The 16,080-nt window shown below is 42.9% G+C and overlaps 1 protein-coding gene across 1 annotated transcript in view; it reads left to right on the top strand.

Annotated features, from left to right (window-relative positions):
• Positions 1 to 16,080, top strand: part of itga4 (integrin alpha 4) — a 155,889-nt gene that overhangs the window by 60,170 nt on the left and 79,639 nt on the right. Inside the window, exon 14 of the mRNA XM_063052058.1 lies at positions 4,940 to 5,094. Coding sequence (XP_062908128.1) covers positions 4,940 to 5,094 — 155 coding nt within the window. The remainder of the gene's footprint in view (positions 1 to 4,939; positions 5,095 to 16,080) is intronic.

The following is a 16,080-nucleotide window of genomic DNA, read 5'->3' as shown; positions in this document are numbered from 1 at the left end:
GTCAGCATGGCTTTGTCAAGGGCAGGTCGTGCCTTACGAGCCTGATTGAATTTTTTGAGGATGTAGCTAAACACATTGATGAAGGAAGAGCAGTAAATGTGGTGTATATGGATTTCAGCAAGGCATTTGATAAGGTACCCCATGCAAGGCTTATTGAGAAAGTAAAGAAGCATGGGATGCAAGGGAACATTGCTTTGTAGATCTAGAAATGGCTTGCCCACAGAAGGCAAAGAGTGGTTGTAGACGGGTCATATTCTGCATGGAGGTCAGTCACCAGTGGAGTGCCTCAGGGATCTGTTCTGGGATCCTTACTCTTCGTGACCTTTATAAATGAGGGAGCAACGGAGGACGAGAGGTGACCTGATAGAGGTGTATAAGATGATGAGAGGCATTGATCGTGTGGATAGTCAGAGGCTTTTTCCCAGGGCTGAAATGGCTAGCACGAGGGGGCACAGTTTTAAGGTGCTTGGAAGTAGGTACAGAGGAGATGTCAGGGTTAAGTTTTTTACTCAGGGAGTGGTGAGTGTGTGGAATGGGCTGCCAGCAACGGTGGTGGAGGCGGATATGATAGGGTCTTTCAAGAGACTCTTGAATAGGTACACGGAGCTTAGTAAAATAGAGGGCTATAGGTAAGCCTAGTAATTTCTACGGTCGGGATATGTTCGGCACAACTTTGTGGGTGAAAGGGCCTGTATCGTGCTGTAGGTTTTCTATGTTTCTATGTTAACTGTAACATGACATCCTAACTCTGGTACTCGGTGCTCTGTCCAGTGAAGGTAATAGACAATGGACAATAGGTGCAGGAGTAGGTCATTCAGCCCTTCGAGCCAGCACTGCCATTCACTGTGATCATAGCTGATCATCCACAATCAGTACCCCGTTCCTGCCTTCTCCCCATATCCCTTGACTCCGCTATCATTAAGAGCTCTATCTAACTCTTCCTTGAAAGCATCCAGAGAATTGGCCTCCACTGCCTTCTGAGGCAGAACATTCCACAGAACCACAACTCTCTGGGTAAAAAAGTTGTTCCTCAACTCAAGGTAGGTGTTCATTCTTACCCATGTCACCACTTTTATGAGTTCCATCTGCTTTCCCAGACTCATTTCTCCAGCTGGTTTAGATCCTTGGATGACCTTTCTCACTATTCACAACACCAAATATGGTGTCATCTGCACACTTAACAGTAATGCCACCTAGACGAATAACAAGTGATCCTGCACCGATGGCTTTGTGGCTAAGTTTGCTGATGATAGGAAGATAGGTGGAGGGGCCGGTAGTGCTGAGGAAACGGAGAGTCTGCAGAGAGACTTGGATAGATTGGAAGAATGGGCAGAGAAGTGGCAAATGAAGTACAATGTTGGAAAGTGTATGGTTATGCACTTTGGCAGAAAAAAATAAACGGGCAGACTATTATTTAAATGGGGAAAGAATTAAAAGTTCTGAGATGCAACGGGACTTGGGAGTCCTCGTACAGGGTTCCCTTAAAGTTAACCTCCAGGTTGAGTCGGTAGTGAAGAAGGCGAATGCAATGTTGGCATTCATTTCTAGAGGAATAGAGTATAGGAGCAGGGATGTGATGTTGAGGCTCTATAAGGCGCTGGTGAGACCTCACTTGGAGTACTGTGGGCAGTTTTGGTCTCCTTATTTAAGAAAGGATGTGCTGACATTGGAGAGGGTACAGAGAAGATTCACTAGAATGATTCCGGGAATGAGAGGGTTAACATATGAGGAACGTTTGTCCGCTCTTGGACTGTATTCCTTGGAGTTTAGAAGAATGAGGGGAGACCTCATAGAAACATTTTGAATGTTAAAAGGCATGGACAGAGTGGATGTGGCAAAGTTGTTTCCCACGATGGGAGAGTCTAGTACGAGAGGGCATGACTTCAGGATTGAAGGGCGCCCTTTCAGAACAGAAATGCGAAAAAATTTTTTTAGTCAGAGGGTGGTGAATCTATGGAATTTGTTGCCACGGGCAGCAGTGGAGGCCAAGTCATTGGGTGTCTTTAAGGCAGAGATTGATAGGTATCTGAGTAGCCAGGGCATCAAAGGTTATGGTGAGAAGGTGGGGCAGTGGGACTAAATAGGATAAAATGGATCAGCTCATGATAAAATGGTGGAGCAGACTCGATGGGCCGAATGGCCTACTTCTGCTCCTTTGTCTTATGGTCTTACGATCCTGGCAGTAAACTACTGGTCATCGGTCTCCAATTTGAGAAACAATGCTACACTGCAATCTTCTGTCTCTTCACCAAGCCAATTTTTGTATCCAATTTGCCTGTTCACCCTGGATCCACGCAATCTAACAGACCACGAAGACCATTTCCATGACATTAGCTCAAGATGGTTTTACTGTGATCACAGTAAGTGACTGTCAGCAAATGCACATTAATACCTATTTCTGTGTCATCTGCTGCAATGTCTTTCATTTAAAGGAATAATTTATGCATTCTCCATTTTAAAGGGGTTGAAGAATGGAAAACTGGATTTCTGGTTTATGTTTCCATTGCAAAACAAACAGTTGTAACAAAATTTGTTAATGGCCAAACTATGGCCATTAGCAGGAATGTGTGGAGAGTTGCAGAACAAGCCAATCTAGAATGTCCCAGATAATGCTGTCTGCTCTATTGTCCTTTCACTGTCCTGAAAAGAGGCCTCATCATACCTATTGCTGATGAAAGGGGCAGGAAAAAAAGCTTTATCAAGGATGGAAATTTAGTCGGTAATTAGCACTTGTACCAATAATGTGGCAAGGTCAGAATGACTTTAAAGGTGAGCCAGGGTATACGGTTGTATAAAGACTGAGACTATATCTCTGAATTAATTGTGCTCAATCCTTAGGTCTGACATTCTCTTGACTATTGCTGTCTTCAATCTCGTGTCTTTTATAATATATTTGACATGAAGAAATACTCTGCATAAAGCTCAAAGTGAATTGCAGGGCATTTGCGCTGTCTTGTATGAATGTTGACAGATTGAGTTGACATAATGTTGCCCCTAGATGCATGTATTTTGCTACTGATGTGTGACTCCTACCATGCCACTCTCTCTAAGTAATGGCTTCATGGAAAGCCGGAGTATGAAAACAGCTGCAGGATATACGAACAGGCTGCTGAGTTTCTAATGGCTTTGAACCTGCCTGTACTGGGCAGTGCCAGGGGTCTGCAGGTAGGCCATTCACATCTGAGACTGAAATGGCTGAGTGAAGTTGGCTGACTGAAGGTGACTGCCTCTTCGGCCTGGTAGACCAAGTGTTTCTGGGAAAGGAGCCATCTGTTCTTTAAAGTGTGGGCTGTTTCTCTCCAAGTTTCTGCCGAACGACTTTCACTCCCATGCCAAACAAATTGGCTTTTTCATCAGTAATGTCCAGATCTGCTGCAATGTGGTAAATGATCAATTAACTTTTGCTTTTAGCAGTACAATGTCAGGGGCTTACAAAGCTCTTGATTGCAGCCCCCAGCAGATTTGAAGGCATTCTTTGTCTAATCTGCTGGGCAGGCAGTATCCTTGCATCCCAGTTATATAAACAAAAATAGCAAAGCATTGTGGCAAATCACAATGGGAAATCATTAGGAAAATATTTCAGCAACAGTGCTGTAATCCAATGCCTTTAATAATTTATTCACTATTTTGAATGAATTGGGCAAGTTTAGTATTATTGGACAGGGATGTGACTTTGCAAAATAGACCGGCAACAGCTACCTTTTAAGGTTAATAAATCTGCAAAGAATGGAAGGCATTTAAGGAGGAGACTTCGAAAGTTCAGGGTAATCGTGTTCCCACAAAGAAGAGTATGTGCCAAAACTAGAGACTGTTGGATAGCAAGATGCATGGATGGTAAGATAAGACAAAAATGCAAGCCTATGCCAAATATGGAGCCTAGCACCTCAGAGTTTTGAAAGTATGGCAGAGAAATTTAAAAAATGGAAACTGGACAAATAAAGGGAGGTTATGAAAAAATGCTAGCAAGCAAAAGCAAAGAAAATCCAAAATGGAATTTTAGAAAGAACAAGAGGAAGTAGACAAGGGAAATGGGCCTATTTGGGATCGACAAGACAATTATTGTTGTCCACTTTCAAAGATGCTGAATCTCTTGATACTTCCTTTCACAAACAAGAGAAAATCTGTAGGTGCTGGAAATCCAAGCAACACACACAAAATGCTGGAGTAACTCAGCAGGCCAGGCAGCATTTATAGGAAAAAAAAGTGCAGTTGATGTTTCAGGCTGAAACCTTGTCTCCCCCCCTGCCCCCACCACCCGACCTTTTAAATCTACTCCTCAGCTTTTTTTCTCCAGTCCTGCTGAAGGGTTTCGGCCCAAAATGTCGAGTGTACTTTGTTCTAAAGATGCTGCCTGGCCTGTTGAGTTCCTCCAGCATTTTGTATGTGGTGCTCTTGATATTTCCTGTTCAGTTTATCTTAGAATATTTCTCTCTTTTTCTCCTGAATTGCAACTGCAGCATCATCTCCCTCCTGTGTGAATCCTACCCTTGTCTCCACTTTTCTAAGTACATAATTTTCTAAGCCAAACTTTTAGCAAAGTCCCACAGGACTGGATAGTGTAAAAAGATGCAGGAGAGATTTGAAACCTTTGATCTGGAGACTTTAGAGTGGCAAGAAAGGAAATTGTTGCTTGGTATTGTTATGATTGGAAGCTGTCAGTAGTGGGCTCCTGCAGGGCCTGGTACTGAGACCTTTACTGATAGTAACCCTACATAAATTATTTGGACTTTATGTGGAGACCATGATAAAGATGATACAAAAATTGGTTTTGCTATTAACAGAAGGATAGCAGGAGGATATATTTGGATAGAATAAAGATGAATGAAATTTAATCTGGAGACTATGAAGCAGAAGAAGGGAGGGGAATATGTGCTTGTGTTGATTCAGTATTTACTAATTTATTATATTCTAACTATCTGATGTTCTCTGTGGATTACAGAAGTAGACCTGTGGTGAATGTTGAAGCCTTCCTCCAGTTGCCTCCTTCAGTCAACCAGACACAAATGAAATGCTTGGAGGGTGGGAAACCTGTTGTGTGCATCAATGTTACTGTCTGCTTTCGTAATAAGGATGAGAAGATCCGTGGTTATACAGGTAAAGAATCACATGTGCACAGTGGTTAATGAACTTGTTAGTAATGAATATTTCTTTGTTTCTGAATGTCAGTTTTACTGAGGCTCATTTGAAGGAAATGCATGAGATAGTTCCATATCATGGGGATGGTTCTTGAAATTTGCATATCACATCATACAGTGGGGAAGTGTCTCCTTTGGCCCACTAAGTCAGTGCTGACTACAGATTTATCCTGATCCCATTTTCTTCTCCCGTATTTTCAACAGCTATTCACGGACTCTACCACTCACCTGCTCACTCAGGGCAAGTTACTGTGACCAGTTAACCCGTAACTCATACACCTTTAAGATGTCAGAGGAAACTGAAACAGCACTATAAACTGGCTGACAGAGCATGCAAACTCCATACTGATAAGCACATAGGATTAAACCTGTAAAGCAGCAAGTCGACTGCTCTGCCACTGTACTGCCCTTGTTTTCTGAGGAGTTGGGGTAAGCAGGAAGAAAACAGATATCAATTGATTTCTGGATTCTGTTTAACCTGTAAATGGTATATTAGGGAACAAAGTCCTTGATTACCGATAACTCCTACTAAATAGCAGAGATGTACTTCCCTTCCGATCCATTGTTATTGAAATCAATAACTTGCATTCTACCATTCTGCTACATTTCCTGTAATTGTTCTGTAACATTAACAAATGCCGAGAAGCTGTGAGTCATACAGTGTAGAAACAGGCTCTCGCCTATGATGACCATGGTACTCACCTAGCTATCCTATCCCATTTACCAGTATTTGGGCTGTGGCCCAGTTTTGTCTTGGCAATTCAGTGCTTGTCCAGATGCTTAAATTTTATGAGTGTACCTGCCTTCACCACCCTGGAGAGTGCATTCCAGACTCGAACCACCCATGGCATGAAAGGATTCTTCCTTAATATCTCTTCTAAGCATCTTGCTTCTCTTGTTAACCCTATGCCTTCTGGTCTTGGCTACCCCTGCCATGGGGAATCATATCTCCGTACCTCGAGCAGAAAAGAACAAACAGCTGGATGATATCAACCAGTTGAGAAGCATCTGTTGGGGTGGGGTTGCGGAGGGAAGTGACCCATGCAAAGGAAGTATAGCAAAATGCTGCTCATGGATTCATAAGTTTGATGGCAGAGGCGAAGAAGCTGTTCTAAAACATTGACTGCGTTTCAGGCTCATGTACCTTTTCCCCCACTGATAATAACATAAAGAAGGCATATCCCAATGATGGATGTCCTTAATGCTGGATGTCGTCACCTTCAGGCTCTACGCCTTGAAGATATCCTTGGTAGTAGTGAGGGTTGTGCTTGGTTTTTATTTTAATTACATTTTGCTGTATTTGAGTTAATCTTTCTGTTAAGTTGACCACGTGGAGCGATGTGACCATGTGGACTAGAAATAAATGGATATAACAAATGTAAGTCTTGAATGCTTAATCCATAAGACCAAATAAGTTATTGCAAGGAACAATGATTTGATAAATATCAACTTCACTGAATTCCCATGTAAATCAGTGTTCAGGTGGAATATCCCAACTCATCAAATGGCAGACGCCCTGCATTTCTGAACTTGATACCTCTTGTGCAGAATGGCTTGAGATCATTGGCTCGTTAAGACCCCAGTAAGGGTGGTGTACCTGGTTCAGCATTGCTTTCCTGTAGCTTTGCTTAAAAATGCTTTATATCTATAAGTACCTGGATACTCCTTGATATAAATATTTCTTAGTTTAAATGATTGAGCTTCTTTAAATAGACTTGCCAGACGAATTACTGTTACTGTGCTGTTTGGCAAGTTAACCCTGTTTGGTAAATTCTCCTTGCTTTTCGCGTCTTAAATGAAGATGGGTCACACTTGAAGAAAAGTTGGGTGCTGCAGAATGTAAGTTGTTTATCTAGCTGTACACGTACCATTATAATCACTACTATTATAATGGTAGTATTCCATTATAATAGGAACCATAGTTAACATACTGTACAGAATGTTGAGTTGTAAGTTTGTGTTTGAAAGCATGGGATTAAAGTACTTTGCTGAGAAAGTATCATAAATGTTTTTTCATTCCTTTTTCCACGGCCAAGAAAATAACCTAGTTTTTTACGCAACTTTAGCAAAGCCCAAAGCACTCTAGAGTCAAATGCTCCAAATTGAAAGTTGCAGCAACAAGCCAGGGAGACAAAATAATATAACTGATTGACCTTTAGCTGAATTTTTATTTGTTTCATTTAACTGAATTCAGTCTCATCATCATTATGCACCATGTTGGTCCCATGATTGTGATTGTTCTTGGCAAATTTTTCTATAGAAGTGGCTCGCCATTGTCTTCTGGGCAGTGTCTTTACAAGACAGATGACCCCAGCCGTTACCAATACTCTTCAGAGATTGTCTGGTGTCAGTGGTTGCATAACCAGGACTTGTGATCCACGTCAGTTGCACATTTGACTGCCAACCACTTACCCCATGGTTTTACATGACCCTGATCAGTGGGCTAAGCAGATGCTACACTTGCCCCAGGATGAGCTAAAGGCTAGTGGAGGGAAGGAGCACCTCACACCTCCTCTGGTAGAGATGTATCTCCACTCTGCCACCCAGGAACTCAGTCTAGCAGAGTTAATTCTTAAGTTTTTAATCTTCTTTCTGATCACTTTTCTCACTTACATGTACACGCACAAGATATCAACATGTGTGAAGGCAGGTCATGTGCTCCTCAGTGGATGTTGACAATGCACTGGATTTAACAAACAGACTGATTACCCAACTCTCACTGGGAAGTGGGCAGGGCTGGTGTGGAAACAGCATACATGCTGCTGCTGTAAGTATGACCAAAGTTTTGTGAGGTTCAGCCCAGTGATCTTTTGATAATTCTTGAGTTCAGAGAATTTCTAAGTGGCCTAAAATGACATTGGATCTACTTGCAGATAGAAAATATTGAACAATATCTGAAAATTATTTACTTGGTCATTTTGCAAACTCTGTTTTGCAAGTCTGATTGTGTACAATAAAAAAATAGATCAAGTTATTCACACCTCTAAGTACATTTCTGAAAGTAACAGCTACTAGATCAAACAAGGATAAAACCAAATATTGCTAATGAATACAATCGGTGGATATTTATTAAGTTTCCTTGGACATCTAATTTAAAATATAATATCAATTGCAATTCTGTGCAAAAGTCTTGGGCACCCTAGATTATTTTATGTGGTTTCATATGGCCTCTATAGAGCCCTGATCTCAATATCATCGATGCTGCCTGGCTGTCTAGGATTACCAGGAGAGACAGAAGCAAGTAAGATGGCCAAAGATGCAGAACTGTGGCAAGTTCTCCAAGATGCTTGGAACAACCTACCAGCCGATTTTCTTATGAAACTGCAGAGCAGTGTACCTAAGAAAATCAATGCAGTTTTAAAGGCGAAGGATGGTAACACCAAATATTGATTTGATTTAGTTTTTTACTATTTACTGCTCTTTATAATTTTTTGATATTTAGAAACTTTTCATTCATTATTTTTGAAAGCATCTTTCCCTTACAATTTTTTTTACATGTGCTTAAGACTTTTGCACAGTAACGTACATATGGAAAATAACTTGGATGTTGAGAAAAGGTATTCAATTAAGAATTAGCTATTTTGGAACAAGCAAGGGTAGTGAGGAGAGCATACTGTATTTTCGTTCATCAAGACGATGAAGGCATATGTAAACTGTTTTATCACACAAACACACTCCATATCACATTGCATTTTGTTGTTTGAGGACACCTGGAAATGATGAGGAGAGCCAGCTACCCACCTTGCAGGATGACACAGGTAGCTTAATTAAATGTATGAGCACAGTCAGATTGTGCTAAGAATGTAGTGGCAATCAATACAGGCGAGGTAATCTCACGCAGACTGCTCACGGCTATCCTGATTAAATTGCCCTGCCAGGTGCTCAGGTTTTTTTTTATTGTAACACACAATCTTGGATTTGCAATGCACTAACTTGGCAAGAAAACTATCCTGTTATCGTTGTTGTTTACTGACCCCCCCCCCCTCCACCCCTGCCCTTTATAATCAAATGAGCAGAAACTTCTATTTAAAATAAACATTGCAATGTAGAATCCAAAAATTTACAACACAATTGAATCCATCCATTGAGTTATAGTTTGTGAATGTCAGAGCCTTCATTGGGATATTTACTTGATAGTCCTGATCTCTATTCCAAAACCTGGATTAGGTATTTCTACATATAGATATCGCACCAAGATTCATATGGGTAATGCTGTCTCAGCAAGAGTAACTAGGACACAGCTTTAAGCAGCTTTATGGTGAAGATTCACTTTTCCAATGATTTCAGAATCATTTGTTCACGACAGCATTGATAGAAGTGGATGAAGACACTGTCCACCGTCCTGATGAACGGTCTTGGCCTGAAACGTCAACTATTTACTCTTTTCCATAGATGCTGCCTGAGTTCCTCCAGCATTTTGTATGTATTACTTTGATTTCCAATTTCTGCATATTTTCTCTTGTTTGTGAAGACACTGTCCACCTCTTGTGACACTACACTTGTGCAAAAAGGGAAAGACTTGGAAGAATAAATATGGTATCCCAGCAGTGGGCACCTTAAAAACAGGATTTTTTAACCTGAAGTCCTGACATATCATCACTCCGCCTTGAAGGTCAACCCAAGTGATCAACCCTGATTCGATTAATAGTGTGGAGCAGGGCAACCGAAATAGCAAATACTGCTTTCAGTTGCTTGATAGTGGACCACCTGCCTGTGGATCAGATGACATTTTATCAGGTGTGCAACACTTACTCATCAATGATAGTGGACAATCAGTTTACAATCAACAATTCTGGATCTGACATGTGAATCAAGAAGTGCTAAATGATGACCAATAACCTGCTAATTTGATGGCAAGGTTGGATTTTTGTAAAGGTGTCGTTGGCTTCAGACCTCATTACAACTTTGCCCCAAACAGGGACCAAAAAGCTGAGTACTGGAGGTGAGGTGAAAATGACCTGGGCAGAATTTCACCAAATGTGCTGTTGGAGCAGTCACGGTAAAACTGAAGTCCCTGGGCGTAAAGGGGAAAGCACGCTGAGAAATCACAAGCATCTTTCTTGCTGGGAGGTAAACTTGCAAGCATCAAAATCAGTTATCCAATCTCCTGAGCACTGTTGAAGGGGTATCATTGGGTAGTGCCCTAGGCAGAGTCGTCTCCAGCTGATTCATAATTTGAATTTGTTTCCATCATGAGATTAAAACTTGGATGTTCACAGGTGATTGCCCAATATTCTATTTGAAACACCTCAGCAAGTGGAGCAAGACCTAGACAGCATTTGGGCTTGGTCTGAGAAATGGCAAATGATGTTTGCATTACAAAGTGCCAGGCACCGCCTATCTTCAACAAGGCACAATCTGATTCAGATTTATTTATTTATCAAGATTTATTTATTTATCATGTGTACATCACACGCAAGATGTCAGGCTCTGATGGTGTACCTGAAAACCTGTGCAAACCAACTGGCAAGAGTATTCAAGGACATCTTCAATCTCTCACTGATGCCTCAATGACTATTGCCCAGTTGCGTTCACATCTACTGTGAGGAAGTGCTGTGGGAGGTTGCTCCTGCCTAACCAAGGATCTGGACCTGCTGCTATTTGCCTTTAGCCACAATAAGTCCACAGTGATACAATCTTACTTGGCCTTGGATCACCTGGACAATAGTAATACCTATGTCAGGCTGCTGTTTATTGATTACAGTTCAGTGTTCAACACCATCAGATCCTCAGCACGAATCAACAAGCTCTGAAACCTGGGCTTCTGTACCTCCTTCTGCAACTGGATGCTTGATTTCCTCACTGGGAGACCATAATCTGTGCAGATCGAAATAATGCCACCTCACTGACGATCAGCATTGGCACACCTTAAGGATGTGTGCTTTGCTCTACTCTCTCCACACTACACTGGTGTGGCTAGGCACAGCTCAAACACGGCCTATAAATTTGCTGATGATACAAGTATTGTTGGCAGAATTTCAGAAGGTGATGAGGTGTACAGGAGTGAGATAGATCACTAGTTGAGTGGTGTCACAACAACAACCTTTCACTCAATGTCAGAAAAACAAAGAATTGATTGTGGACTTCAGGAAGTGGAAGTCAAGGGAGCATACACCAGTCCTTATCAAGGGATCAGAAGTGGAAGAAGTGAGCACTTTTGAGCTCCCGGGTGTCAACAGCTTTGAAAATCTATCCTGGGCCCAACATATTGATGCAATTGCAAAGAAGGCACATCGGTGGCTACATTTTATTAGAAATTTGACTAGACTGAACTCTTGCCTCAGCAAGGACCTGGACCCATTGCAATTTGCCTATCGTCACAATAGGTCAACAGCAGACGCAATCTCAATGGCTCTCCACACGGCTTTAGACCACCTAGACAACACATACACCTACTTCAGGATGCTGTTCATTGACTACAGCTCAGCATTTAATACCATCATTCCCACAACCCTGATTGATAAGTTGCAGAACCTGGGCCTCTGTACCTCCCCTCTGCAATTGGATCCTCAGCTTCCTAACTGGAAGGCCACGGTCTCTGTGGTTTGGTGATAACATATCCTCCTTGCTGAAGATCAACACTAGAGCACCTCAGAGGTGTGTGCTTAGCCCACTGCTCTACTCTCTGTATACACATGACTGTGTGGCTAGGCGTAGCTCAAATACCATCTACAAATTTGGTGATGATGTAATCATTGTTGGTAGAATCTCAGGTGGTGACGAGAAGGCGTACAGGAGTGAGATATGCCAACTAGTGGAATGGTGCCACAGCAACAACCTGGCACTTGATGTCAGTAAGACGAAAGAGCTGATTGTGGACTTCAGGAAGGGTAAGATGAAGGAGCACATGCCAATTCTCATAGAGGGATCAGAAGTGGAGAGAGTGAGCAGCTTCAAGTTCCTCAGTGTTAAGATCTCCGAGGATCTAACCTGCTGTCAACATATCGATGTAGTTATAAAGAAGGCAAGACAGCGGCTGTACTTTATTAGGAGTTTGAAGAGATTTGGCATATCAACAAATACACTCAAAAACTATAGTTGTACTGTGAAGAGCATTCTGATGGGCTGCATTACTGTCTGGTATGGAGGGGCTACTGCACAGGACCGAAAGAAGCTGCAGAAGGTTGTAAGTCTAGTCAGCTCCATCTTGGGCACTAGCCAACAAAGTACCCAGGACATCTTCAGGGAGCGGTGTCTCAGAAAGGCAGTGTTCATTATTAAGGACCTCCAGCACCCAGGGCATGCCCTTTTCTCACTGTTACCATCAGGTAGGAGATACAGAAGCCTGAAGGCACACACTCAGTGATTCAGGAACAGCTTCTTCCCCTCTGCCATCTGATTCCTAAATGGACATTGAAGCTTTGGACACTACCTCACTTTTTTTTTTAATATACAGTATTTCTGTTTTGGCACATTTTTTTTAAAGATCTATTCAATATACATAATTGATTTACTTGTTTATTTTATTTATTAGCATTTTTTTTTCTCTCTCTGCTAGATTATGTATTACATTGAACTGCTGCTGCTAAGTTAACAAATTTCACGTCACGTGCCAGTGATAATAAATCTGATTCTGACTCTGAGGATTGGTATATCACCAGTCACAAATTTCTACAGATGTACTGTGGAGAGCATTTAACTGGTTGCATCATCGTCTGGTATGCCACTGCACAGGATCAGAAAAAGCTGTGGGAAGTTGTAACTGCATCCGGTGCTCCCGATGTGGCCTTCTATATATTGGCGAGACCCGACGCAGACTGGGAGATCATTTCGCTGAACACCTATGCTCTGTCTGCCAGAGAAAGCAGGATCTCCCAGTGGCCGCACATTTTAATTCCACATCCCATTCCCATTCTGGTATGTCTATCTATGGCCTCCTCTACTGTAAAAATGAAGCCACGCTCAGGTTGGAGGAACAACAGCTTATATTCCATCTGGGTAGCCTCCAACCTGATGGCATGAACATCTCAAGCTTCTGCTAATGCCCCAGCGCCCCCTCGTACCCCATCTGTTATTTATTTATATACACACATTCTTTCTCTCTCTCTCTCTCTCTCTCTCTCTCTCTCTCTCTCTCTCTCTCTCTCTCTCTCTCTCTCTCTCCCCCTCTCTCCCTCTCTCCCTCTCTCCCTCTCTCCCTCTCTCCCTCTCTCCCTCTCTCTCCCTCTCTCTCCCTCTCTCTCCCTCTCTCTCCCTCTCTCTCCCTCTCTCTCCCTCTCTCTCCCTCTCTCTCCCTCTCTCTCCCTCTCTCTCCCTCTCTCTCCCTCTCTCTCCCTCTCTCTCCCTCTCTCTCCCTCTCTCTCCCTCTCTCTCCCTCTCTCTCCCTCTCTCTCCCTCTCTCTCCCTCTCTCTCCCTCTCTCTCCCTCTCTCTCCCTCTCTCTCCCTCTCTCTCCCTCTCTCTCTCACTATACCCCTTGCCCATCCTCTGGGTTTCCCCTCCTCCCCCCTTTTCTTTCTCCCTGAGCCTCCTGTCCCATGATCCTCTCGTATCCCTTTTGCCAATCTCCTGTCCAGCTCTTGGCTCCACCCCTCCCCCTCCTGTCTTCTCCTATCATTTCGGATCTCCCCCTCCCCCTCCCACTTCCAAATCTCTTACTAGCTCTTCCTTCAGTTAGTCCTGACGAAGAGTCTTGGCCCGAAACGTCGACTGTACCTCTTCCTAGAGATGCTGCCTGGCCTGCTGCATTCCATAGCAACTTTGATGTGTTGCGGGAAGTTGTCATCTCAGCCAGCCCCATCGTGAACATTAGTCTGTCCATCATGAAGGATCCCTATCACCCAAGGCATGTCTCTTCTCATTGCTACCATCAAGGAGGTGGTACAGGAGCCTGAAGTCTCATGCCTCAATGTTTCAGGAACAGCTTCTTCCCCTCCCCGTCAGATTTCTGAATGGACAATAATCCCATGAACATGAACACTAGCTCTGTATTTTCTCCCTCTCTTTGCACTACTTAAAAAAAAAGAAAATTAAATTGAATGTATCTTATAATTTATAGTTATATATTGCAATGTACTGCTGCAAACCAACAAATTTCACCACATATGCTAGTGATATTAAACCTGATTGTGATTCTGAAACATCAGTGGGGGAGCACACATTCCAGCCCAAAACATAGAGTGCCTACAATGTTGAGCACAACACAGCAGCAACAAAAACAAAGCAAAACAAGCCCTTTTTCTCTCTCGCTCTCTTGATTCTTTCTCACTCTCTATACTCGCAGATATCAGGCCTCCAACTTTGGACTTCACTGATCTGAGTATTGACCCCAGGACTCGCCAATCACAGGTTAGATCTTCAGGCCTTGACTTTGGAATTCACACTGACCTCTAATACCAGTGACCTAGGGGAATTACTGGCCTTCGTGACTCCTTCAGGCTTCTAAGTTCAGGCTCACCAACTTTGATCGTTGACCTTTGGCTTTTATGGCAGTAGTCGCTGAGCTCCAGACTTGGCTGATGCCTGGATATTGAACCTTTGGGCCTTGACCCCAGGACTCGTCAATCATGGGAATAAGCTTCAGACCTTGATGGCCAGACACATAAAGACCTCCAACCCTGGTGAGCTGGGGTGTCACTGACCCTTATGAATCGCCAGGAGTCGCCAACTTGGGTATTACTGGTCTCCTCAGCACCCATCAACCTGACATCCAGGATCGCTAACCTTCAATCACGAGTGCTCCAATCTGGACTCTGAATGCCAGCTTCTCCCAGACTCTCCATTTCCTTCCCCTGACCTCTAATTCTCCCTCATCCCTGCTCCCGAATCCTAATCTGTCCACTAACTCCTTGTGCTGTCCCCAAAGCCATCCCTACAAACCTAGAAAAGAACACAACTGGGTCTAAGCCACATTGACGGACTTCACAGTTCAGAGCCACGTAGCTACCTCCCTTTGACATTTAGCGGCATCACCATTGCAAATGAGCTGGCCATGTGCACTGGTTGCATGAGTCCACAATGACTGTACCTCAATCCTGATATCCTCTCACCATTTGGAGGCTATCAGCAAAGATCATGACAGCATGTTGTTAACATGTCTAACTGAATGCATCTCCATCAGTGAACATGAAGCTGCATACATCAGGTCAAAGCAGCTCAGTTAATTGATTCCCCAAGTGTTCATTTGCTCCATCATTAACGTACAGTATCTGATCTGCAAAATGTAGTGTCATTACCAGTCTGCTCTAGCAGCATCTCCCAAATAATACAAGGCTCTTAACCACATAGAAACACATGTCCCTTTAAGTCATACCTCACCCTGACTTGGAAATGTACTCTGTGGCCACCATTAGGTACCTAGTAAGGTGATTTGTGGTCTTCTGCTGCTGTAGCCCATCCACTTTCAACGTTCAACATGTTGCCCATTCAGAGATGCGCCTCTGTGCACGACTGTTGTAATGCGTGGGTATTTGAATTACTGTCGCCTTCCTGTCAACTTGAACCAGTATGGCTGTTCTCCTCTGACCTCATTCATTAACAAGATATTTCCACCCACACAACTGTCACTCACTGGATTTTTTTTTTGTTTTTCGCATGATTCGCTATAAACTTCAGAGACAGTTGTGCATTAACATCCCAGGAGTTCGGCAGTTTCTGAGATACTCAAACCATTCTGTCTGGCACCAGCAATTATTCCATAGTCAAAGTCACTTAGATCACATTTCTTCCCCATTCTGATGTTTGGTCCGAACAACAATGGAACCTCTTGACCATGTCTGCATGCTTTTATACATTGAGTTGCTGCCACATGATTGGCTGAATAGATACTTTTATTAATGAGGTATACTAAAAAAAAAGGGAAGTGGACACTATTATTTATACTAGTTCAGATATTGAAAGTTCCTACTCTACCTTAAGCAGGAATATTGCAGCAATCCTGGAAGGCAGTTCAGTATCACCTTCTCAAGAGCAGTTATGGATGATTAATGACTGATAATCCTGATAAA

Source organism: Mobula hypostoma, chromosome 6 (genome assembly GCF_963921235.1).
Source record: "Mobula hypostoma chromosome 6, sMobHyp1.1, whole genome shotgun sequence".
NCBI lineage: Eukaryota > Metazoa > Chordata > Chondrichthyes > Myliobatiformes > Myliobatidae > Mobula > Mobula hypostoma.
This window is presented reverse-complemented; position numbering and strand designations above follow the sequence as displayed.